The sequence below is a fragment of the Dermochelys coriacea genome, chromosome 11 (genome assembly GCF_009764565.3).
Source record: "Dermochelys coriacea isolate rDerCor1 chromosome 11, rDerCor1.pri.v4, whole genome shotgun sequence".
NCBI classification, from domain to species: domain Eukaryota; kingdom Metazoa; phylum Chordata; order Testudines; family Dermochelyidae; genus Dermochelys; species Dermochelys coriacea.
The window spans coordinates 12,777,949-12,804,921 of record NC_050078.2 but is presented as its reverse complement, the minus strand read 5'-3'; the positions used below and the strand labels follow the sequence as shown (position 1 = coordinate 12,804,921).

Below are 26,973 nucleotides of genomic sequence, written 5' to 3'. Positions count from 1 at the left end.
CATCCTTAAGATGCGAACGCTCAGGCACTGGGTATTTCACAGAAAGTCTGACACTCTTGTTTTGAAAAGGGCATTTGGGGGAAGTGCGGGTCTGGCGATTTTAGCACTGCATGGATCCTTTGGTTGTTGGCGGGAGGCACTAGGACCAGAAGGAATCCTCCTCATGCTGATTACTCTGGAATCTAGCCAAGATTACTCAGGCAGCGTGCCAGTGCGGGACCTGCCCTAGTGCGAGCCACTATGATCAGACCCTGTGAAGTTCTGTTTTATGTGGGTTGATCCAGGTAGCTGGCATAGCAGGAAAACATTGCAGTGCACAACTGTCTTTCACTCACCTTCTTGGATGAAATTTGGGTTCATTATCTGAAAAAAAATAGAAGAAATAGAAACATTTCATTTTTTTTGGACAATTGAGAAGCAGCACCTTTCTTCTGCAAGGTAAAGTGAAGAAATGGACATGAAATTCAGAGAGACAGACTAATCAGAGAGCACGAGAGGAATTGCTAACAACCAACATACACAGCAAGCATCTATAAGGGAGTTCTAAATGGCTAGTGCATAGTTAAAAAGGCAAATTAAAGTAACAGTTCTTAAAATTTTAATAAAGCATACTCCTTTTCAGTGTTAATTGCAGCATAGGCAACAGGCAATCATCTAACTCTCTGAAGGCTACTCTGAAGGCTGTAGGCTATAGTTTGTTTATTTTTATCACATATGTGGTGATGCTCATGCTATTAATTCCTTTCTTTCTGCAACCACGTGATATATTGGTCCACCATGTGATCAATTGCATAAGACATGTGATCAAATGCATTTATCATGTCTCTTTGAGCATCTCACCTGCACTTTGATCACTAACCCATCTCTGCTGAGACACCTTTTAATCTCTGAAATGCTTTGGTAAAAAGTGTGTGTGGGGGGGGAAGACAGTGAGCACAGAATCATAGAATGTCAGGGTTGGAAGGGACCTCAGGAAGTCATCTAGTCCAACCCCCTGCTCAAAGCAGGGCCAATCCCCAACTAAATCATCCCAGGCAGGGCTTTGTCAAGCCTGACCTTAAAAACCTCCAAGGAAGGAGATTCAACCACCTCCCTAGGTAACATCACAAAAATACTTACTTCTTTGCCCTCACTCTCAATTACAATGGTTCAAGCCCCAGGGCTGACAGATTCCAGTCCAATGACAGCATTAAGGTCTAATATCTCATGACCTGTCATGGCTATAAAAATCTTGCCTTATCTCACTGGCTCTCTAGGCATCTCTACTTTCTAAATTATTTGCACCTAGTCATGCCATTTGTGAGCCCTTTTATATAATTATGGAATGCAGTCAAAATTAGAAATGATTTGTCATTCAATGACCCACACACGGTAATTGAGGCAACTTGACCTTACATTTTAAAGGTGGAGGGATACAAAACCAATACCAATAATTTTTTTAATGCTACATCTATAACAAAGTCTCTCTATAGTTTGGCATAAACAAAATACATGATGGTGAAGAGTGGTAAGAAGATTTTATTGGCACTTGTTTAGGGTAGGTTCATTAACCCACTGTTGCTTCATGAGCCAAATTCAAGCCAGTAAAACACTGTACCAGCACCATGTACACACCAGTATCCCTTTTCCTCTATTTGAACATCTTTACATGCATTTATCTAGGTGCCAGTCTGTGAAATATCAGTGCAGTGAAGGTATGATTCAAAGCCTAGTGACAGTGATGGGAGTCTATCCATTGCCACCCTAGGACCATTCAGGCCTCAAGAGCAGAAACAGTAATGTTTAAAGGTAACCTTTTAAAGGCAAAGAGATTAATTCAGCATTTTTTGACTTACAAATGCATAGCAAATAGCACAGAGTGAGAAAAGTGCTAGAACATGCATATAGCACAGAAAGGTTTCAACCTTTGGGCTAAATTCTGCTGATGATGCTCATTCATGCATGCCTGCAAACCTTCAGGTTACAGCAGGCACACGAGGGAAGTTGGTTGCCTGACTGTGCCTCCTCCAAAAGGTGTAAAAAAACAGCACTCATCAGGCCCCCTTCAATTTTCAGCATGGTAACTGCAAGTGGCAAGAGGGAAATGGAGATGGCCTCCAGGTACATATACACCCACTTCTGCAGCTGACCAGAGCACGCTCTTATGCATCAGAGCTCTTCGTGCATTATCTTCTTTTCTTAGCAAAAAGAGAATATAGGACGGGACCATGCTCAGGCCTGGACTCAGCAAAATAGGGGTACATACCAACACAGGTTTGCTGCATAGATATTTCCATTTGGGATGTGGGTTACCTGACTTCCTAGCATTGGCCAGAATTTGGTCCTTCGTGGTAGATCTTATAGGGATCAGAAATTTATTGTAATGGATGAGATCATTGATCCATACAAGCCAGTACTGTACATCTAGTACTCTAGAAACGGTCAGTAATTGATACTCAGGAAATGTTTTGGGGGCTTTGCTCCTAATAATGCACCTAACAAACTAGAATTCTGTACAGAGGGGACATCATCTTGACACTCTGACATTCTGGAAATAACAGAGATTCCATCTTTTCATTCTCTGAAGTTTATAAAGACTTAAACCATTTTCTTCATCCAAGAAGTCTGGATTTTTTTTTAAACCTAGTATTGACTTTAATGTGAAAGAATCTGTGTTAATAATAATGGATCTAAAATATATTCTGCATAAAAATGATTAATCTCCCCAAGATATTGGAGAACTTTGTCATCCCTTCTGACAGTAATGACATTTAATGGATGACGTGAACACTCCTAAACATGTAATTGGAATCAGATGTGGACAGCTGCTGGTTTAAATTAAAGTGCTTTGTTTTCAAACAGTTAAGAAAAAACAGCCAGAAAAGCAAAGGAAACATTCCAAAGGTTCCTGTAGGAAATGTCTGAGGAGCAGTTCTGCTCTGAAAAATAACTGTGGCTCCTTTCTCCCTTGACAAATCTGCTCCCTGGCTGTATAAAGAGGCACATCTGCTGACTCTAGTGACCAGACTGTAGAGTTTTTCCCCTCCTGGCCTGGGTGCAGGAGCTAGGATTCTATTTCTTATTGCGTATCACCATTTGCATTGTTAATTTGAGGGCTAGTCTTTACTACAACGCTAAATCGATGCTGCTGCGATCAACGCAGCGGCATTGATTTAGCGGGTCTGGTGAAGATATGATAAGTCAATGGGAGAGCACTCTCCTGTTGACTTCAGTACTCCACCTCAGAGAGAGGCGGAATCTATGTCGATGGGAGAACGTCATAAGTAAATTATGTAATTTACGTAACTTAACCAACGCAACTTATATTAGTGTAGATAAGGCCTGAGTGAAATGTGAAAACCCACAGACGCATGACATGGCAAAGGGAACCTTTAGCACTGGCAGCAATGCATGAGAAAGTATAGAATCCGGCTTGACTTTCCTCATCCTAGGTTGAGTTTGCAGGCATTTCAACCTGGGGGGGGGGGAAAAAAACGAAAAAAAAACCCCCAAGCATCTCTTTGCTTGTGAACAGAGAAGATTTGATCTGGAAATCACTGAGACAATGGGGCCATTTTAAAAGTAGCTTTTCAGAGCCGAACCACATCTTAGGACAAGTATTTAAGGATGCCTCTGCAAAGAGCTGAGGATCCTAAGCACGTGCTCAATAACCTCACACTGGGCTGAAGGGAGGCAACCCAGAGGAAAGGATGGTTATGCCAGATGATCCCCTTCCACATTACTGCCAGCCACCCATCCTACCACCTAAAGGCCTGATCCAAAGGCCAGTGGAACCAATGATCTTCAGATTGGCCCTAGCTCTGCATTTTAGGTTCTGTAGAGGCAGAAAAGGGGGAATTTACAATGCAGCTTATCATCAGGGGTTTCCTTTCTGGAGTCATATGTTATGCAGCCAGCCTGTTAGTGTGTGGGATAATACCGGTTCCTGGATAATCATTAACTTACGTACATGCTAGTTAATTCTCTCACACTCACACTCTGTCTCCTGCTCTGACACAGGGGCAGAGGAGGAGAGACCTGCCCTTCTGATTAAGTGCTTCTCTCATTTATAGGAAACGGAAAAGGAATTGGAGTAATTTCCATGGTAAGACACCAGGAACTGGACATTCAGGACACTTACTAATGTTTATGTAAATGAGAAAAATGCATATCTATCAAATATGCAGATCTGTGCATTAACTCATTTGCATGAAGGCTCCAGCATTCTGGATTTTTTAGCTTAACCAATATACACAACCTAAGAATCATAGTATAAATGAACTCCATAGCCACCTTGCTCCGGAACTTTAAACCTGCACATCCTACCCGCACTCACCCATTAAAGTGCCTTTTATATTAAACTGATTTCTGCCTTTATTGGATTGGGGAGCAAGAGAATGAAATGCTGTTAACACGTCACATATGAGTTCCTGTACATAAATGTTTAATAGATACAGCTGTGATCTCAGATATTAAAGCAATAAAAATATGAATAAATAATGCTATCTTCTTTAATAATGTGTGAGACATGATGCATTTGCAATAACGACCTTACAAGGTATTTTATATTTTAGTACCCAGAAAGAAAATTACTACAGCTAGATAGCATTGGTTGAGTCTATGGGTAAAATTTTCATTGTTTTTCTTAACCTGAGACTGTCTAAATCTCTTTCAAATAATTGGCCTTTTGAAATTCCTATCCCCTACGTGCAAGTTATTACATGACTGCAATTTAGAAAAGTGTGATATTATTGGACCAAAAAAAGAACATTTTTGCAAATAAATCCTTAATTCAAAGTGTTCCCCAGGTGATTCAGCTATTCGTTTCAGTAGATTAGTTAATAATATACTTAGCTCCCTAATGTTTTACAAAAGGAGAGGGAATATCACTCATGGGAACAGGGAAATGGAGGTACAGGAAGATTAAACTACTTGTTCAGAAGCAAAGAAAGTGTCAGTGACAAAACTGGATATAGAACCCGGATCCCCCAACTCACAGTCCAGATTCCTATTCCCTGGACTTTGCTGTCTCTATTTGCAAAAAGCTGTATTTTGCAAGCTTGTGCGTGGGCAGCAGGTGGTGATTAGAATTTAATCAGCCCCTATCTTTGCATGACAGAGTATGTCTACACTACAATCGGGGTGTGAGATTGCAACTCATGTATATGTATCTGAGCGAGAAAAGCTTATGGGAGTGCAGGTTTCTGCAGAGCCTGCCTGGAACCCTTAGTAATTATTTGGGCAGCTAGCTCATGCTGAAGTCCAGGCTGCCATAGCATCACTGCTTCAGTACCTGAGCAGTCTGCATGACCTGTAATCAGACCCATGATTGCAGTGTAGAGATTTCTTCTGTGGAGTCAAGTGTTTTCTTCAAGCCACCAAACAGACTTGTAACTTTTTGTCATTATAGCAGAGGTACACAAGACATCTTGGGCTGATACAAGCTGACAGAACCATTGAATTATTTCTGCTAAGAATCTGCCCTGTTAGCTTTGGGCAAGCTTATGTGAATCTTTTCAAACTGCTTTATCGCTGCACGGTGGGTCTTCTCCCTGATCAGAGAGCGTGTCATGTTTTTCTGAAAGTCTCTGAGACAATAGCTTGCACAAAAAACAGGAGGGCTCTTAAAACATACATGTACAAAACTGTTTTAATTCACTTCTATAATCTTTTTTAGAAAATTCCCTAATAGGGTAAATATGGTCTGCTCTATTCTGAGGATGTAAAATTCCTTACCTTTCCATGGACTATACAAACTCCCTACTCCATATACACCCCCACACCCTCCCTTTTAACATTAGCCAGCTCTGCTCTGCTCCAGGGTTTCTGTTTGTAGACTGAACAGGTCCAGGGTTTCCTTGGGCTTAAGAAGATCCTTCAATGTTGAAGTGTTATGGTTTAGGACTCAGGTAATCACTCCTGGCTCGTTTTAGTCAGCGTACCAGATAATCCGTTTATTTCCAGCATGCGCATGGAAATGAATGAGAGAGTTGAGAAAGTAGGACAACTGCCATTCTGAAGTTTGCTCCCGCCGCTGACAACAGGAAAATGATGGCAAAATACAAACTCTAGTGTACAGAGAAGAAAGGGTCTCCAAAATACTTCCCATGAACTCTGCACCCTGAGAAGAGTGAAATCAGTAGTGGAGAGCTGGACACACAGGCTGGTGAAATGGCACTACACTCCAAGACAGTTCACTAACCAAACGTGCCCAAAAGTTAAGTTCTGAGCCAAAAGTCCCTTGAGCTGCCATGTTCATGTAGCGCAAATCCATCAGTAGAACAATATAAAGGTGTACTTATATAGCATCCCTCACACCTCCGTATCAGGTTGCTGATTAACCAAAATAGAGGATCATCCCCATACACGGAATGGCCAACAGGCACAGGGTCCTGAGAGGAAACATCTTTAAAGATTCCCTTGTAGAGATCCGTGATGCCAGCTTACCACAGGGAGGAGTTAGAGAACCTCTTGAAGAAACAAGGCCAGCTACACTGAGACCTGTGCCCCTGTTGCAAGTCCCTGTTCTTGGCAGCATAGTCACTAACCCCAGGGGGGCTCTGGGGCTCAAGCACCCACAGAAAAAAAAACAGGGATGCTCAGCACCCATCAGCCACAGTTATTTGGTGGGACTATGGAGCTGGCTAGCTACCACTCAGCTGTTTCAGAGTAGCAGCCGTGTTAGTCTGTATTCGCAAAAAGAAAAGGAGCACTTGTGGCACCTTAGAGACTAACAAATTTATTAGAGCATAAGCTTTCGTGAGCTACAGCTCACTTCATCAGATGCATTTGGTGGAAAAAACAGAGGAGAGATTTATATACACACACACACACAGAGAACATGAAACAATGGGTGTATCATACACACAGTAAGGAGAGTGATCACTTAAGATAAGCCATCACCAGTGGGGGGGGGGGGGAAAGGAGGAAAACCTTTCATGGTGATAAGCAAGGTAGGCTAATTCCAGCAGTTAACAAGAATATCAGAGGAACAGTGGGGGGTGGGGTGGGGGAGAGAAATACCATGGGGAAATAGTTTTACTTTGTGTAATGACTCATCCATTCCCAGTCTCTATTCAAGCCTAAGTTAATTGTATCCAGTTTGCAAATTAATTCCAATTCAGCAGTCTCTCGTTGGAGTCTGTTTTTGAAGCTTTTTTGTTGAAGGATAGCCACTCTTAGGTCTGTGATCGAGTGACCAGAGAGACTGAAGTGTTCTCCAACTGGTTTTTGAATGTTATAATTCTTGACATCTGATTTGTGTCCATTCATTCTTTTGCGTAGAGACTGTCCAGTTTGGACAGCCAGAAGAGTACCCAGAAGTCACCTACTACAGGACAGGCCCAACAAAGAAAACAACAGAACGCCACTAGCCATCACCTTCAGCCCCCAACTAAAACCTCTCCAACGCATCATCAAGGATCTACAACCTATCCTGAAGGACGACCCATCACTCTCACAGATCTTGGGAGACAGACCAGTCCTTGCTTACAGACAGCCCCCCAATCTGAAGCAAATACTCACCAGCAACCACACACCACACAACAGAACCACTAACCCAGGAACCTATCCTTGCAACAAAGCCCGTTGCCAACTCTGTCCACATATCTATTCAGGGGATACCATCATAGGGCCTAATCACATCAGCCACACTATCAGAGGCTCGTTCACCTGCGCATCTACCAATGTGATATATGCCATCATGTGCCAGCAATGCCCCTCTGCCATGTACATTGGCCAAACTGGACAGTCTCTACGCAAAAGAATGAATGGACACAAATCAGACGTCAAGAATTATAACATTCAAAAACCAGTTGGAGAACACTTCAATCTCTCTGGTCACTCGATCACAGACCTAAGAGTGGCTATCCTTCAACAAAAAAGCTTCAAAAACAGACTCCAACGAGAGACTGCTGAATTGGAATTAATTTGCAAACTGGATACAACTAACTTAGGCTTGAATAGAGACTGGGAATGGATGAGTCATTACACAAAGTAAAACTATTTCCCCATGTTTCAGAGTAGCAGCCGTGTTAGTCTGTATTCGCAAAAAGAAAAGGAGTACTTGCGGCACCTTAGAGACTAGTAGCTCACGAAAGCTTATGCTCTAATAAATTTGTTAGTCTCTAAGGTGCCACAAGTACTCCTTTTCTATTTCCCCATGGTATTTCTCCCTCCCACCCCACCCCCCACTGTTCCTCTGATATTCTTGTTAACTGCTGGAATTAGCCTACCTTGCTTGTCACCATGAAAGGTTTTCCTCCTTCCCCCCCTGCTGCTGGTGATGGCTTATCTTAAGTGATCACTCTCCCTACAGTGTGTATGATAAACCCATTGTTTCGTGTTGTGTGTGTATATAAATCTCTCCTCTGTTTTTTCCACCAAATGCATCCGATGAAGTGAGCTGTAGCTCACGAAAGCTTATGCTCCAATTTGTTAGTCTCTAAGGTGCCACAAGTACTCCTTCACTCAGCTGTTTGTTGGCTGTCAGAAGGCACTGCGGGGGGGGGGGGGTGTGGAGAGGAGCCAGCAGCGGGTGAGTGGGTGTTGGGAGAGGGGGCAGAGAGGAGCAAGCAAAGGGTGGGGGGGGGCGGGTCTGGAGAGGGCATGGAGCAGGGACTGGAAGAGATGGAGTGACAGCAGGGCCTGAAGGCAGAGCCAGGGTAAAGTACCCAACAGGAAAAATAAAAAAGTCAGCACCTATGCCTGGCAGCACAGCTCCATTGCTACCCATGGCCAGGACTGTCCCTAGGACCAAAAGCGGTATGTCTGGGGGGGTAATCACTTGAGAGAACATAGCCAGTCGCAAGCTGTTCACTTTCACAGGTAATCAGCTTGTGAACTGAGGGGGAAGATGTGCAGTCTCTGCAACATTCCTGGCCAGCCCTACTCCTACACTGCATGCCCCTGCCTCCATCCCAGTTAATCTCTACCCCTTTCCCAGCATACAGCCCTACAAGAGCACCCTCCCTGGGCTCCCCAAGAGCCAGGGCAAAGACAACGGACCACATTCCCCTTCTGCATGAACACTAGGGAGACCAGCAGGCAGGTCACCTCTATGTACAGCTCTAGGGGTATAATGCTATCATAAGAATGGCCATGTCATTCAGACCAAAGGTCCATCTAGCCCATTAATCCTGTCTTCTGACAGTGGCCAATGCCAGGTGTCCCAGACAGAATGAACAGAACAGGTAATCTTCAAGTGATCCATCCCCTGTCACCCATTCCCAGCTTCTGGCAAACAGAAGCTAGGGCCACCAGCCCTGCCCATACTGGCTAATAGCCATTGATGGACCTATCCTCCATGAACATATCTAGTTCTTTTTTGAACCCTGTTATAGTCAACATATATCCCTTTACCTTGACTGAGAAGGCAACAGAAGGCTGGGAAAGGCAGAGGCAAGCCACAGACAGAACAGACTGAAAGTGTGTATCCAGAGCACAGGCTCCTCCCAGGGGCAAGGCCTTACAAGTAAATACCAGTGAGTTAGGGCTCTAGTCTGAAGATTTATGGAGGCGTGGACAGGAACCCTTCACTCTACATAGCTTCATCCTGGCAAAACCTTAGGGACATACTTGCAGGAGTTTAAATTTAAACACTGCCAGTACTAATATTGACTTTACCTGCCACTCCCCTCCAAAGGGGATGGCTGGGGTCATCTCAGCTAAGAGACCAACAGCAAAAGAGATCTGGTTGGAGTCTATGTAATTTAAGCAGGAAACTAAGCAAAGATGTGAAAACAAAAAAGAGTAAGATGCTCAGCCAGGTGAATGCCCATAAAGATGCAAGCTGCTTACATTTTAATCTGCATCCTAAATACAGTGTCAGTGGGGCTCCTAAAAATAAAACTGGCAACGTGATATTAAGATAACCAGAGCATTCACCTAAAATCTGTTTTGCTGAGCCTGGCACGGTTTTATAAGTGACAAAGCAAAGCATTAATAGTGGACCTAATATACACAACCAGGCTGAGGGTGGTTTGACACAAACTATGTAAACTGTATTTACAGATTAGAACATTATTGAACAGAATTATCAGGGTGGAAGCATCACTTAGCAGCTACTTATGGCCAATAAACTGGGTTTCTGTCGTGTTTCAATTCAGCTATATAAAGTGGTCACGCATCCATTGCCAAACGCTCCATAAACTAGCGGGCAGAGTAGAAACTGCAGTAGGATTCACGTGGAACTATAAAAATTGATAATTTCTTAATAATTAAACTAAAAGCAGGCTCATATAAATAGCAAAAGGTAAGTGGCCCCAAGGGCCACAGTAAGCAAAGGAAACACAATCTGACAAGTGTTTATTGGCTTCATGGGATGGCCAGTGAATGGCATGCTAATCCCTGGTAAAAAACAAAACACAAAACAAAAAACCCAACCTTCCCTAAACACCCGACTGAAATTGATTCAGCGACTATCATGACCTAGTATGGAGAATGCTGCTGAGAGGTCTAACACTAAAGTGTGACAGAAGCTGCACCTGCTGCCATTAGTAAATGATTACATACCCTTACACTTGCTGTCTACACACTACACTCTGAATCCTCACTGGAATTTTCTAAACTGAACAAAGTGAGATGAATATGCAGTCAACTCTTCTCATTTTTCTCCAGTAGCTCTGATAATTAGCATAAAGGCCAAATAGGTCAGTGCTTATGCAAGCAAGCTTCTTTAGACAATGGGACAGACAAGGTTCACCCTCCATACCAAACAGGATCAAGCCCTTTGGGCACATAGTTAACTTTCCAGCAACTGTCTGTGTAACAAATGCTACAGCTGTAGAGAAATAGTGATAATTTAGGGTTTAATATTAGTCTTTAGACAAGCATTACAAAAGCCTATGACAGCACCTAATATTAAGATATTGGACAACAGCCATTCACCTTTTTGGCAACTAAAATCAGGTTAAGGTACAAGTCTGCCTGCAGTATGAATACTTTGCACAGTAGCAGACATTTGCAGCAATAAGGCAGTCAGTTCCCAGCAAAGTGCCTTTGAACATCTTGAGATCCTAGCAAGTGGTTATATTTTTTGTTTGCACAAGCCCTGTACTCTTCTTTGTAGTTTGTTGGTGTGAACGCAAGTCAAAATGCCTCATTTCTATTCCGGAAAGCTCAACAGCTTTCAGGTGGCTTGTCCATTTATTAAAGGATTTGATTGCCCTCCTGACGAACACTTCATTATGTACTGTGAGCTGTACAGCTCTCATTATGTACTGTGAGCTGTACATCTCTCCTAGGAGGATGGTTGTGGGATCTCATGCAGCAGTCACATAACTGATTGACCCTTCTGCACAGAAGGTCAGATCCATACAACCCAACATTCCAGTACTACAGTAATAAGCGATAGCATAGTAATGGACTTTCCCAGTCATCTTTTTCAAACTGACTTCCACAAAGTCAGAATGTAAAAGCCTTCATAATTGGAGTCATTCATTTTAACAGTAGAGGCCAGTGTTTGCAAACTATTCTCTGTTCCCTTCCTTGTCTAACAGATTAAAAAGAAAAACACTATCATTTGCAAATGAGGGTTGCAGAATCCCGTGTCAACATGTTTCTTGTTCCTTTATTTTTAAAATTTAAGAAAAATGTATTAAGGATCATTGGAAAAGCAAAAGATTTAGTACGATTCCTTCATAATCATTACTAGCTTTCAGGGGAAAGAAAAAGAAAAAACCCCCAAAAACGAAAACAAAAAACCTTAATCCACAGCAAAACCAGAACTCCACTGATCAAAGCAGAGCTAATGTTGCCTTATGACACTTTCGAAAGTCTCCCATTATTCCAAAAAGGACAAGGCTTGTTATGAAGAAAAGCGCTGACAGAGTATTAAAAGATTGAAGACGCCATCATAGTGAAACTGGCACTGTCACAGTGAATGTCTGATTTAAAAAGAAAATGCTGACCTGCAAAATGCTTGGGCAGTTGAGCAGAGTTCCCTAGACATTATCCCCTTGGTAGAGAAGTGCCTGGAAGGGGCTGGACACATGGGCTCTGCAACAACTCAAGGAGCCAGAGGAAATCTGACTTTTTCCCTAGAGCGTCCATCACTGCATGCAGTATCTACCCTCCTTCCCAACTTGGTGATCTTATCGTCAGGACCCAACAAAACCTAGCTTTAGATCAGGCCTTCTGACTTGAGGAGGTACATTAGTTTGACAATGGAAGGAGCCTGAGCAGGATTTGCTTTGTTAACTTAAATGACACTTTGAGGACAGATTTCAGAGTAGCAGCCGTGTTAGTCTGTATTCGCAAAAAGAAAAGGAGTACTTGTGGCACCTTAGAGACTAACAAATTTATTAGAGCATAAGCTTTCGTGAGCTACAGCTCACTTCATCGGATGCATTTGGTGGAAAAAACAGAGGAGAGATTTATATATACACACACACACACACACACACACACACACACACACAGAGAACATGAAACAATGGGTTTATCATACACACTGTAAGGAGAGTGATCACTTAAGATAAGCCATCACCAGCAGCAGGGGGGGGGAAAAGGAGGAAAACCTTTCATGGTGACAAGCAAGGTAGGCTAATTCCAGCAGTTAACAAGAATATCAGAGGAACAGTGGGGGGTGGGGTGGGAGGGAGAAATACCATGGGGAAATAGTTTTACTTTGTGCAATGACTCATCCATTCCCAGTCTCTATTCAAGTCTAAGTTAATTGTATCCAGTTTGCAAATTAATTCCAATTCAGCAGTCTCTCGTTGGAGTCTGTTTTTGAAGCTTTTTTGTTGAAGTATAGCCACTCTTAGGTCTCAGAGTAGCAGCCGTGTTAGTCTGTATTCGCAAAAAGAAAAGGAGTACGTGTGGCACCTTAGAGACTAACAAATTTATTAGAGCATAAGCTTTCGTGGGCTACAGCCCACTTCATCGGATGCATAGAATGGAACATATAGTAAGAAGATATATAGATATAGATATATATACCCACATATAGAGAAGTTGGAAGTTGCCATACAAACTGTGAGTGGCTAATCAGTTAAGATGAACTACTATCCGCAGGAGAAAAAAACTTTTGTAGTGATAATCAAGATGGCCCATTTAGACAATTGACAAGAAGGTGTGAGGATACTTAACTTAAGTTTCAGAGTAGCAGCCGTGTTAGTCTGTATTCGCAAAAAGAAAAGGAGTACGTGTGGCACCTTAGAGACTAACAAATTTATTAGAGCATAAGCTTTCGTGAGTTACAGCTCACTTCATCGGATGCATTTGGTGGAAAAAGCAGAGGAGAGATTTATATACACACACACACAGAGAACATGAAACAATGGGTTTATCATACACACTGTAAGGAGAGTGATCACTTAAGATGAGCCATCACCAGCAGCAGGGGGGGGAAGGAGGAAAACCTTTCATGGTGACAAGCAGGTAGGCTAATTCCAGCAGTTAACAAGAATATCAGAGGAACAGTGGGGGGTGGGGTGGGAGGGAGAAATACCATGGGGAAATAGTTTTACTTTGTGTAATGACTCATCCATTCCCAGTCTCTATTCAAGCCTAAGTTAATTGTATCCAGTTTGCAAATTAATTCCAATTCAGCAGTCTCTCGTTGGAGTCTGTTTTTGAAGCTTTTTTGTTGAAGGATAGCCACTCTTAGGTCTGTGATCGAGTGACCAGAGAGATTGAAGTGTTCTCCAACTGGTTTTTGAATGTTATAATTCTTGACGTCTGATTTGTGTCCATTCATTCTTTTACGTAGAGACTGTCCAGTTTGGCCAATGTACATGGCAGAGGGGCATTGCTGGCACATGATGGCATATATCACATTGGTAGATGCGCAGGTGAACGAGCCTCTGATAGGTGTGGCTGATGTGATTAGGCCCTATGATGGTATCCCCTGAATAGATATGTGGACAGAGTTGGCAACGGGCTTTGTTGCAAGGATAGGTTCCTGGGTTAGTGGTTCTGTTGTGTGGTGTGTGGTTGCTGGTGAGTATTTGCTTCAGATTGGGGGGCTGTCTGTAAGCAAGGACTGGTCTGTCTCCCAAGATCTGAGAGAGCGATGGCTCGTCCTTCAGGATAGGTTGTAGATCCTTGATGATGCGTTGGAGGGGTTTTAGTTGGGGGCTGAAGGTGATGGCTAGTGGCGTTCTGTTGTTTTCTTTGTTGGGCCTGTCCTGTAGTAGGTGACTTCTGGGTACTCTTCTGGCTCTGTCAATCTGTTTCTTCACTTCAGCAGGTGGGTACTGTAGTTGTAGGAATGCATGATAGAGATCTTGTAGGTGTTTGTCTCTGTCTGAGGGGTTGGAGCAAATGCGGTTATATCGTAGCGCTTGGCTGTAGACAATGGATCAACAGAACGCCACTAGCCATCACCTTCAGCCCCCAACTAAAACCCCTCCAACGCATCATCAAGGATCTACAACCTATCCTGAAGGACGAGCCATCGCTCTCTCAGATCTTGGGAGACAGACCAGTCCTTGCTTACAGACAGCCCCCCAATCTGAAGCAAATACTCACCAGCAACCACACACCACACAACAGAACCACTAACCCAGGAACCTATCCTTGCAACAAAGCCCGTTGCCAACTCTGTCCACATATCTATTCAGGGGATACCATCATAGGGCCTAATCACATCAGCCACACCATCAGAGGCTCGTTCACCTGCGCATCTACCAATGTGATATATGCCATCATGTGCCAGCAATGCCCCTCTGCCATGTACATTGGCCAAACTGGACAGTCTCTATGTAAAAGAATGAATGGACACAAATCAGACGTCAAGAATTATAACATTCAAAAACCAGTTGGAGAACACTTCAATCTCTCTGGTCACTCGATCACAGACCTAAGAGTGGCTATCCTTCAACAAAAAAGCTTCAAAAACAGACTCCAACGAGAGACTGCTGAATTGGAATTAATTTGCAAACTGGATACAATTAACTTAGGCTTGAATAGAGACTGGGAATGGATGAGTCATTACACAAAGTAAAACTATTTCCCCATGGTATTTCTCCCTCCCACCCCACCCCCCACTGTTCCTCTGATATTCTTGTTAACTGCTGGAATTAGCCTACCTGCTTGTCACCATGAAAGGTTTTCCTCCTTCCCCCCCTGCTGCTGGTGATGGCTCATCTTAAGTGATCACTCTCCTTACAGTGTGTATGATAAACCCATTGTTTCATGTTCTCTGTGTGTGTGTGTATATAAATCTCTCCTCTGCTTTTTCCACCAAATGCATCCGATGAAGTGAGCTGTAACTCACGAAAGCTTATGCTCTAATAAATTTGTTAGTCTCTAAGGTGCCACACGTACTCCTTTTCTTTTTGCGAATACAGACTAACACGGCTGCTACTCTGAAACTTAAGTTAAGTATCCTCACACCTTCTTGTCAATTGTCTAAATGGGCCATCTTGATTATCACTACAAAAGTTTTTTTCTCCTGCGGATAGTAGTTCATCTTAACTGATTAGCCACTCACAGTTTGTATGGCAACTTCCAACTTCTCTATATGTGGGTATATATATCTATATCTATATATCTTCTTACTATATGTTCCATTCTATGCATCCGATGAAGTGGGCTGTAGCCCACGAAAGCTTATGCTCTAATAAATTTGTTAGTCTCTAAGGTGCCACACGTACTCCTACTCTTAGGTCTGTGATCGAGTGACCAGAGAGATTGAAATGTTCTCCAACTGGTTTTTGAATGTTATAATTCTTGACGTCTGATTTGTGTCCATTCATTCTTTTGCGTAGAGACTGTCCAGTTTGGCCAATGTACATGGCAGAGGGGCATTGCTGGCACATGATGGCATACATCACATTGGTAGATGCGCAGGTGAACGAGCCTCTGATAGTGTGGCTGATGTGATTAGGCCCTATGATGGTATCCCCTGAATAGATGTGGACAGAGTTGGCAACGGGCTTTGTTGCAAGGATAGGTTCCTGGGTTAGTGGTTCTGTTGTGTGGTGTGTGGTTGCTGGTGAGTATTTGCTTCAGATTGGGGGGCTGTCTGTAAGCAAGGACTGGTCTGTCTCCCAAGATCTGTGAGAGTGATGGGTCATCCTTCAGGATAGGTTGTAGATCCTTGATGATGCGTTGGAGAGGTTTTAGTTGGGGGCTGAAGGTGATGGCTAGTGGCGTTCTGTTGTTTTCTTTGTTGGGCCTGTCCTGTAGTAGGTGACTTCTGGGTACTCTTCTGGCTGTCCAAACTGGACAGTCTCTACGCAAAAGAATGAATGGACACAAATCAGACGTCAAGAATTATAACATTCAAAAACCAGTTGGAGAACACTTCAATCTCTCTGGTCACTCGATCACAGACCTAAGAGTGGCTATCCTTCAACAAAAAAGCTTCAAAAACAGACTCCAACGAGGGACTGCTGAATTGAAATTAATTTGCAAACTGGATACAATTAACTTAGGCTTGAATAGAGACTGGGAATGGATGAGTCATTACACAAAGTAAAACTATTTCCCCATGGTATTTCTCCCTCCCACCCCACCCCCCACTGTTCCTCTGATATTCTTGTTAACTGCTGGAATTAGCCTACCTTGCTTGTCACCATGAAAGGTTTTCCTCCTTTCCCCCCCCTGCTGCTGGTGATGGCTTATCTTAAGTGATCACTCTCCTTACAGTGTGTATGATAAACCCATTGTTTCATGTTCTGTGTGTGTGTGTGTGTGTGTGTGTGTGTGTGTGTGTGTGTGTGTGTGTATAAATCTCCTCTGTTTTTTCCACCAAATGCATCCGATGAAGTGAGCTGTAGCTCACAAAAGCTTATGCTCTAATAAATTTGTTAGTCTCTAAGGTGCCACAAGTACTCCTTTTCTTTTTGAGGACAGAGTGTCAAAGACTGTCAAGTCGTATTCTTTCCCATAATTGTTCAAAGCACAAGTGTTGGGTGTGGATAACGTCCACATGATTCACAAAGGAAACCATCAGTCTCAAGGGGTGTGTCTGCCCATTGGTGTGCAATGAACTATAGGCATGCGGACAGAGGGCTATACCCCTTTCCTAACGGTAGGTTACATTCTCCCATCACATTGCTAACAGGTGAACAGGCACAACTCTTCTTTGATGAAGCAATAGCAGCAAGTGTCTACAGTTTTTCCACAATGGGCAACTAGAGGGGCAAGAGCCATCTCAGTTCACCCCAGGCTCATCATTCTTTGTCCATATACCTTGTGGATGTGGATAAGCAAAGTGTACAATATCACAGAATATACTTCCTATTCAAAGTATTATTAAAATGAGCAATGTTAATATTATGGGTAGGAAGTTCCACACTATCAGAGTACCATTGTTTAGACCAAAGCTAATAATGAAGCTATAGATATTTAAAGGGTTAATCTCAAACCTTGTGTATCCTAAATTTGCTCTCATAATACATATATATTAATGGCAAAGTCTATGCAAATTTCCCCACTAGCCCACACAAAAAGCAAATGCTTCCAACACTCCAGGGTTTTTTGTGGTTTTGTTGTTTAAGTTAACAGAGGCAAAAGTTAGACTTGAAAATTGAAAGCCACATAAGATCTGGCTAGCACGGCTAAAGTGGCTGGACCAGTGTTGTGAATGGCTCATCCTCCTCATGTGCTGGGAGTTAAGGCAACAATATTTCAAAATTGCTCATAAGGATTTTCCATATTGCTTTCCATGTGCCAAGCACGGCACAGCAATTATACTAATTCACAGTCCTCACAGAAAGCCTGAAACGGGAGACCGCTATCGGCATTTGACGGATGGGAGCACAGGTGCAGAGAGATGAAGCGACTCGCCCAAGGTTATAATAGTAGCCACTGACTCCTTCCCTGCAGAGAGGTGGCATGATCATGTGTAACCCTAACCCAAATCAAATGACTGGAGCCACACTATAAACCAGAAGTGGAGTTACCATGAAACAGTGAGGTGGTACAAGGCCCACAATGACAGGGGGCCCCTGCAAAATGCAGGACAAATCTCATCTGACAACCTGCCCCCGAGTCCCAGCCGGCAGCACAGCAGGGCTTAGGCAGGCAGGCTGCATGCCGTGGCCGGTGGCCCTGTGCTGCTTCTGGAGGCGGCCGGCTGTTGGCATGTCTCTGCACGCCCCTAGCGGGAGGAGGCCCCACCCCAGGCAGCACATGGAGACCCGCTACCCCTCCTCCCACCAAGGGGCACGCAGAGACATGCCAGCAGCAGTGCAGCAGGGCTAAGATGGCTCCCTGCCCGCACTGCCTCCCTCCCTCCGTGTCACGCCACTCACAGAAGCCGCCGGCATGTCCATGTGGCCCCTGGGGGTGTCTCCATGTATTGCTCCCAGCCCGAGTGCCAACTCCACAACTCCCATTGATCAGAAACTGCAGCCAATGGAAGCCGTGGGGGCGGCACCGGTGGGCAGTGGCGCACAGAGACCATCTGGTTCCCTTCCTGCCTAGGAGCTGCTGCCAGAGGGGTGTGCTGGTTGCTTTGGGAGCTGCGCTGCCTAAGGTAAGTGCTGTCCCCTTAACCACTTCCGCACCCCAAACCTCTGTCCCAGCCCAGAGCCTGCACCCAAACTCCCTCCCAGAGTCTGACCCCCTGCCACAATCAAGGTACCTCACTTTATTTTCATTTACTTCCTATTATAATATAGGAGGAAGAAAAAAAAATGAAAAACTGGGGGGAAGATGAGAAAATGTTCTGTTTCTTGGCTGGGTCCGGGGGGGGGGGGGGCAGAGAGGGGGAGGAAGAAATGAACCTGCACACAGGGCCCCACTAACTCTAAATCTGCCACTGCTATAAAGATTGGCCTCTTACTAGCACTCCTACATGTTAGACTTTATTTGAAAGGCCACACCCTAGCTGATCCAGGTTTAGAATTTGTGACTTCCTGATTCCTAACTCTGTGCTCATGCTTCCCGGCCACCTTGTCTCCAGAGAAACTATTTATTTTGCTAACAGTCAGTGAGGCGTATGATAAAAATCTGAACAAAAGCAGAGATGCTAAGGCAAGATATTAATCTTATAGTTATGCAAATACTTTGGAGGTGTCTAGATCACGTCTCCAAGGCCTGGTGAAGTCCTCCAGCTTCTAGAAATGGTAACAAAAGGAGAGGATGTGACTATTTTGGCCAAATCTAAATGAGAACCAATCGGTGATCCCATTCCCCTCCTGCACCCAAGTAATCTTGCATAGGTTTTGAGGTGAGTTATAGAAGGCTCTTGGGGCCCTGTTTAACTTAGGGGCCCCGTTTTCTTAGCCTTGAGTGTAGCTCTTCTGAGCAGTGCAAAATTATAGCTACCCTACATTTTTAGAACAATGGCTGCAGTAGCATATAGTCAGTGGAGTTTCCACAAAAGAAGAAAAAACCCCATCAGGTTGCAAGATGACTGCCTATTCATTTCCTAAACATCTCTCTTCACAAGGGACTAGATGGGCTAGGGCATCCCTCCTGGACAGAGCTTTCCATCTTGATGGCACTGGAATGAGTCTGGCCCAAATGGGCAGTGGTTTGGAAAGCAATTTAGAAGGATTTATTGGACTCTGTCCTCTCAGTGTCTCAGGTGTCCACTCCAAACAATTTTCCCACTTGGGAGCCTTGATAACAGTTGAGACCCCAAGACATGAATGAGCATGGAGAATGAGTCACTCATGCTGAGGCAGTTCCTCCATGTTAAGGTTTAGCGGCCAGAATGGTGGAGGAGGAGGAAGATAGCTACACAAGAAGCAAGGCAATCCTGTGGACCAGGGACTTCAAGCACCAATGCTCTCAGAGTACAAATGCACCCCCTCTCCCCTACACCCATGATCTAGAAACTCGTTTCAGGGGAAGAATAGTAGATTTAAGAAAACCTTTATATTCTGGTTTTAATTGCCATACAACATTTAATTTACACGCAGCTAGGATTTCTGATTTTGGTTGGACATATTCCTGGAGGTTTCAATCACATAATGATTTTTAATTAAAGATTAAATTCCTGGAGACTCCAAGAAAATCCTGGAGGGTTGGCAACCCTACTGGCAGTGGAGAACAGGTTGTCCTTGCTCTGCTTCTCCTAGGTTTTGTTTTTTTCCACTGGAGTATGAGAAGGTATTTTTAAGGCCCCAGATCAGCACCAAACAGTGTTGCTCTTGCATTGATTTGAATTTATTACAGGCTAATAAGACCTTTGTGAATTAGAGTGAGTAATGGTATTTTTAGCTACAGGAAATGAATGGCAACCTGAGAGGTACAGGGGATTGGCCCTGAAGGACAAGACCTCAATTCGGAGGAGACCCAGAGACCCTTACCTAACCCAGAGAGCTACCCCCTTGTTGGGCTCTCTATATATCTGAAAGGCATGACCTGGCTGGAGGATGGACTCTCAGAAAGGCCAGATCACTGTGGTATCAGAGCAGCTGTCAACAGGGGCACCAGAAAAGAGGATCTGCTCCACTCCATCAGACCACTGGGGGGCATCTGTGGCAAGTGAGCCCCTTCACAGTTGGTGGAGAATGCAGGCAACTCATCCAAATCTGCTAAAAGCATTTGGGCAGACTATGCCAGGTGGGGCTACTGGACAGATGGATGTGGAGAAACTGTTCAAATGGCTGACAACCAGCCGCAGCAGGCTATGCAACCACAAGAATGACAATACCAGGTGTTGCAACAGATGGCTGCCTAACAGCAGCAACAAGCAGCCCTCCAGTTACAACAGCAGCAGCTTGTCAGAAAACTGGCTGCACAGCAACAGGAGCAACAGCCGTGCCTTGTCCAACAGACATCGGATGCTCACATGGTTGTGGCCCCTGATGACTATTTCCCTCAAAGGAACACCAAGCTCATCTTCACTCCCCACGATCCCAGTGAAACTCAAAGATGAGACCAGAGGATGACTGAGGCTTTTCTTGTTACATTTGAACAAGTGGTGAAGCACCTCCCATGCACCAGGCCATTTCGCTGGTCCCATATTTTATGGGACCATCTCAGGCTGCCTACAGGGGACTCGACCCAGTGGCCAGACAGGATTATTTTGTATTAGGTTTTGTATACAATATCCAAATATCAGCATCGCTTTTGCAAAGAAGAAGTGTATCCACAGGGGGCTCTGCCCCAGGTGGTAGCCCAGAAGTGAAGGGACCACTGTTGGCGCTGGCTACAGCCCAAGAAAGGTGGCAGAGCCAGTCTTAGTAGAACAATTCACCCAAATACTGACCTGTGACCTGCTAAGGTCAAAACAACAAACATCAGTTTGTCACCTCCAGACAGATGGCTTGGTGGAATGGTTTGCCAAAATGCTGAAAGATGGTAAAAAATTTGGGATGTCAGACCCTCACCATTGAGCAACTGCTTCCCTCACTATTATGTGCCGTATGAGAAATCCCACAAGCTTTCACTTGATTCTCACCATTTGAGCTACTATATGGGAGACAGCCTTATGGCATCCTAAGCTTCCCCTAGGAACTGGGGAGAAACAGAGGTCTGAGGCCACAAACATGGTCCAGTATGTTCTTCAGATTGCATGAGAGGATTAAGTCTTTAGACAATTTCTCAAAAGAGAGCTTGATGAGGTCCAACAAACTCAAGAAAGGGCATACAACCAAGGGACCCATCTGTGTGTCTTTAGGCATGGTGACCAAGTGCCGTTATCCATACCAACTCTGGAATCTAAGTTGCTGGCCAGATGCTAAGTACCATTTGAGGTAGTAAGACAAGTTGGACCAGTGGACTCAGATCTGACAGCCAGGAGAGGAGATATAGTTGGGTCTCTCTTTTTCATGTTAACCTTTTAAAGACTTGCAAAGTCAGAGCAGGACAACTACCACCACCTTATCCTCCTGGCCCTGAACTAGGTCCCCAGTCACCCAGAGTTCAGAGATCATACAGACTGAGAAGATAGAGACTGAGCAAAAAGCCCGATACAATGTTTGGTTGAGTCTTTATCCTCTGTATTTTCAGCTCTACCTGGACAAATCCACTTGACCTATCATGCAACCACAGAATAAGAACAGATACAAGAGACTCCTCAGCCCTTTTCTCAGAAAATATGAGAAGCTGTCTGGGAGGAATAATAAGCAATACTAGACATGACTGGAGGAGTGCCCTTGTGCTGGTAACAAAACCAGATGGCATGACATGCTTATTAACTTTAGAAAGCTTAATGCAATATCAAAATTTGATGCATACCCAATCCCCACGATGGACAAGCTACTAGAATGCCTAGGAACAGCCAGATATATCACCACAATTTGTCAAAAGGGTATTGGCAGATCTCCCCCCCCCAAATATAGGTATCAAAGGGAAGAGGGAGAATGGAGACAGCCTTTACCAGTTCCACAAAACACCATTCAGCCCCCATGGGATAGCAGTGACATTTGAGCAATTTATGGACCAAAGTACTTAGACCACATGGACAGTACACAGCAGCATCTCAATATCATCTATTGGCAGAACTGGGGCAACCCCATATGAAGGTCACAGCCGTGCTGCAGGCCCTCAGATGTAGGACTCATGGTGAACCTGGCTAATGCAAGATGGGGAACTAAGAGGTCACGTATCTGGGCTATACAGTGGGGACAGCCCAATTCCAGCTGTTAGTCACAGAGATACAAGCCTTAATGCCCTGCCCCACACAAACAACAATGAAGCAGGTGCAATGCTTCTTGGGATTGGCAGGGTATTATAAGCAATTTGTTCTAGAATTCACCATGATTGCAGCCCTCGCTCATGGAGCTTATCAAGGACAGTTGTCCCCAAAAGATTATCTGGTCAGAAGTCTGTGATGCAACATTTAGAACCTTAAATGATCACGTCTGCTAAGAATGGTACTCCGTAACCTGGGTTTTTCAAAACCCTTTATCATGCTGGCAGACACTTCAGAAGCGGGAATCCAAGCAGCCAGGCAGAGAAGAATGCCTAGTCCTCTGAATAAAAGTCAAAAGAGGTTCCCTCAGGAAAAAATTTACTCAGGTCATTGGAAGGAGGCTTGGCTGTGAAGTGGGCTATGGATGCCTCCAAAAAAATAGTATCTAAAGGGAACATTTCTCTAAGTGATGGATCAAGCTCCATGAGGAAAAAAAAAAAAAAAAAGACACCAATCCTCCAAGAGTGCTACAGCCATACAACTTTGAGGTACTCCACCAAAGGTGGAGGAGCTCAGCAAAATGCAGATTCCCTCCTTTCCCCCCCGCCCCCACAAAATGGCAGAGAACCATTTGTGAGGACAGTATCCTGGGCCCTGTTTTGATGGGGGAAAAAAGTATCCAGCCTCACCTCAGTCCCTGAAAAAAATCATAGTGCAGGTCCTCAAGGAATCAATTTTGAAGCACTTTGAGAGGAAAGTAACCAGGAACAGTCAGCATGGATTCACCAAGGGCAAGTCATGTCTGACTAACCCGATTGCCTTCTATGATGAGATAGCTGGCTCTGTGGATGAGGGGAAAGCAGTAGATGTGTTATTTCTCAACTTTAGCAAAGCTTTTGATCCGGTCTCCCACAGTATTCTTACCAGCAAGTTAAAGTATGGGCTGGATGAATGGACTATACGGTGGACAGAATGCTGTCTAGATTGTCAGGCTCAGTGGGTAGAGATCAATGGCTCTATGTCTAGTTGGCAGCCGGTATCAAGTGGAGTGCCCCATGGGTTGGTCTTGGGGCCAGTTTTGTTCAATAATTTTATTAATGATCTGGAAGATGGCGTGGATTGCACCCTCAGCTAGTTTGCAGATGACACTAAACTGGGAGGAGTGGTAGATATGCTGGAGGGTAGGGATAGGATACAGCGGGACCTAGACAAATTAGAGGATTGGGCCAAAAGAAATCTGATGAGGTTCAACAAGGACAAGTGCAGAGTCCTGCACTTAGGACGGAAGAATCCCATGCACCGCTACAGACTAGGGACCGAACGGGTAGGCAGCAGTTCTGCAGAAAAGGACCTAGGGATTACAGTGGACGAGAAGCTGGATATGAGTCAGTGTGCCCTTGTTGACAAGAAGGCTAATGGCATTTTGGGCTATACAAGTAAGAGCATTGCCAGCAGATCAAGGGATGTGATCATTCCCCTCTATTTGGCATTGGTGAGTCCTCATCTGGAGTACTGTGTCCTGTTTTGGGCCTCACACTACAAGAAAGATGTGGAAAAATTAGAGAGAGTCCAGCAGAGGGCAACAAAAATGGTTAGGGGGCTGGAGCACATAATTTATGAGGAGAGGTGGAGAGAACTGGGCTTATTTAGTCTGAAAAGACAAAAATGAGGGGGGATTTGATAGCTGCTTTCAACTACCTGAAAGGGGTGGATCTAGAGGATGGATCTAGCCTGTTCAGTGGTAGCGGATGACAGAACAAGGAGTAATGGTCTCAAGTTGCAGTGGGGGTGGTTTAGGTTGGATATTAGGAAAAACTTCCACTAGGAGGGTGGTGAAGCACTGGAATGAGTTACCTAGGGAGGTGGTGGAATCTCCTTTCTTAAAGGTTTTTAAGGTCAGGCTTGACAAAGCCCTGGCTGGGATGATTTAGATGGGGATTAGGTCCTGCTTTGATCAGGGGGTTGGACTAGATGACCTCCTGAGGTCCCTTCCAACCCTGATATTCTATGTGACAGGGCATACAAACCCTGCAACAGTAAGGAAGGGGTTAAGCAGCTCCTACGGGCCCAGGTAATCCCACACAGCCACACCTGCAAAGTTTACCTGGTTTGGAGGAGGTCAAAAGGGGAGTAGGGCAGCAAGCCTACATTCTGAGCTCCTGAGGCCTGACTCCAGTGTGGCTAAGCTCAAAGGAAAGAGGCTTGGGAGTTGTAGAAGGTTTGAGACTTTGATTTCCCCTTATTTGAGGTCTTCACTTTCTCGTTGGAAGAGGGGTGGGTAGGAAGTGATCCAGGGAGGAGCAATATAGCACTTTGGAAGTGCAGGACATAGCTACCTACCCTGGTCCCTGGATTAGAACCTGGTGGAGAGGGTGCGGTCAGGTTCCTCTAACTCCTCAGGGATCCACTTCTGCCTTTGGAACCCCTTATATGGGGAGTCTATGGGAGAGAAGACCCTGAAACCTCAACCCAGGGGTAGACCCAGAGGGCTATGCCCATTGGTTGACTTTACAAGTCCAAAAGGGGCGGGCATAAAATGTGTGACCTAGCTGGAGGGCTGACACACAGAAAGGCCAGATCACCACGGGATCTGGGCAGCTATAAAAAGGGAAGCCAGAAGAGAAGAGGACCTGTCATGCACCACCTGGCCACGGGGTAAAACCTGGTCTGAGTGAGCCCTGTCATCATCCCCTGTCCTTTCTCTGGGTCTGTTAAGAACTTCTCTTTCCCAGAGTATACTATTATAGCAGGTTGAACCATTTTATGGAAATGGTCCAATTTCACTGAAGTTCTGATGAAACACAGGCATGGTTACCCCTGAAGTCTGCTTAGTTTCCTGTCAACCTGCTTGCCCACCCACCTCCTCAGCAGTTTGGTATGCAGCTGAAACCCATACTGGTCTTGCCAACAAGACCAGTATGGTGGTTTTTCTTTCTTGCCCCATAACTAACCCTCACAGCATCTGATAGATAATGTTTGCACAGCTCTTAAGATGTAAAGCATATACTATTAAAGTGTAATTTAATCTGAATGATAACTACTGTAGAGCCTTAGGCTACTTTTGAAACTGTAGGAGTCAAGATTTCCTTTAGGCTACATTCCTCCAGTAAGTATCTGTTTGATGAAGCTACTGTAATGAAAAAAAAAAGTTCCTGATCAGTTAAGGTGACAGATTTGACCAGGTCCTTCTCAATTTCTCTCAGATTCTTACAGGAGATTACCACCTTTTCCTTCATGCCAAAGTTACAGAATGGCCCAATGAAAAATATACTTTATTGGAAGCCAGATACTGGTATTCTAATCCTAGCATGTTGCTGGGAAAGCCACCACACACTGGGCAATCACTTGTCTGTCTCCTTACCTTGTCTTGTCTATTTGGACTGTAAAATCTTTGAGGGCAGGGACGGTCTCTCAGCAGGTTTGTATAGTGCTTGATTCATTGGGACTGTTAGCTGTTGCTATCATACAGATTATTTCTTTTTAAGGTCTAGAGTTCTTAAACTCTGATTTGATTTTCCTCTGACATGGGTGTGCATCAGGGATATCTCCACTCAAGTTAACTGAGTTACATTGGAATAAAACTAGGGTAAAGACATCAAATGAGGTCTACTTATCAATCTAAGCCTTCCCTGAAATAAAGGCCAGTTTAGTGCAGTTAGTCTTAGCACTGCCGTCTAACTGCAGTGCACTATTTAGACTTCCATGCAACTGTAGGCTTTTTTAAACAGGAACCTACTTGCAGCAAGACTGGCCAAATTTAATCTTGACTTTTAATACCCAAGTGCTGGATCAACATTTTTTTGGGGGGAAGTATCAAACTAGTCTGTCAGCACAATAGCATTGGCCATAGTGGATTTTAACACTAGCCTAGCTAGAGCAGTTCAACATAAAACCCATCTTAATAATATAAAATGGAAATAGCAGAGCAGCACATATTGACAATTGTGTGACCTTTTTAGTCAGAGAGGTCTCACCTGAGGAAATCTAAATCAGAGGTATCTTCAGGAGAAACCAAATAAGCCTCCAGGCCAGCAGTCTCACATGGCTTAACACCTCCCTTACCCTCCACTCCCAACATTTGCCCAAACTCCAAGTAGGTTCTCAACAAAACAGAGCTGGCAGTCTGTGTGTGTTATACTGAATTTAAGTGTATATCCATGTACTGTATGGACACAAGCATTTAAAAAAAATTTAAAAGAATGGTACATATTCTCTGGAAAAGAATATCGCAATGGTTGTCTGTACCTCCATGCTAGTATTGGGGTCAAGGTCATCACACTCCGATTCCTCGGAGCTGTTGGTCTCCTTGTTTGGCAGCATGAAGAGGAAGAAAGAAGTAAAAGGTTAGAACAGAGATTGGTTAGGCTATGTGAGCAGCAGCAGCCGACTTGTGAACAGCATGGAAATGTGTACTGGTAAAGGAAATGCTTTAAAAACAGAAAAAGTCAGCAACATGCTTTTGCGAAAGGAGAGGTAACAGTCTTGCGACAGTTGTGTAGGCAATA

At 44.3% G+C, this 26,973-nt stretch overlaps 1 protein-coding gene across 7 annotated transcripts in view; it reads right to left on the bottom strand.

Moving 5' to 3' along the window:
- KALRN (kalirin RhoGEF kinase) overlaps window positions 1–26,973 on the bottom strand; it is a 777,539-nt gene that overhangs the window by 19,994 nt on the left and 730,572 nt on the right. For 6 of the 7 annotated variants that reach the window (XM_038421355.2, XM_038421356.2, XM_038421362.2 and 3 more), the window contains 2 exons: window positions 26,714–26,773; window positions 336–363 (listed from right to left, as the gene is read on the bottom strand). In XM_038421355.2, the coding sequence (XP_038277283.1) occupies window positions 336–363; window positions 26,714–26,773 (88 nt within the window). The remainder of the gene's footprint in view (window positions 1–335; window positions 364–26,713; window positions 26,774–26,973) is intronic. The other variant, XM_038421358.2, reaches the window with a different exon arrangement.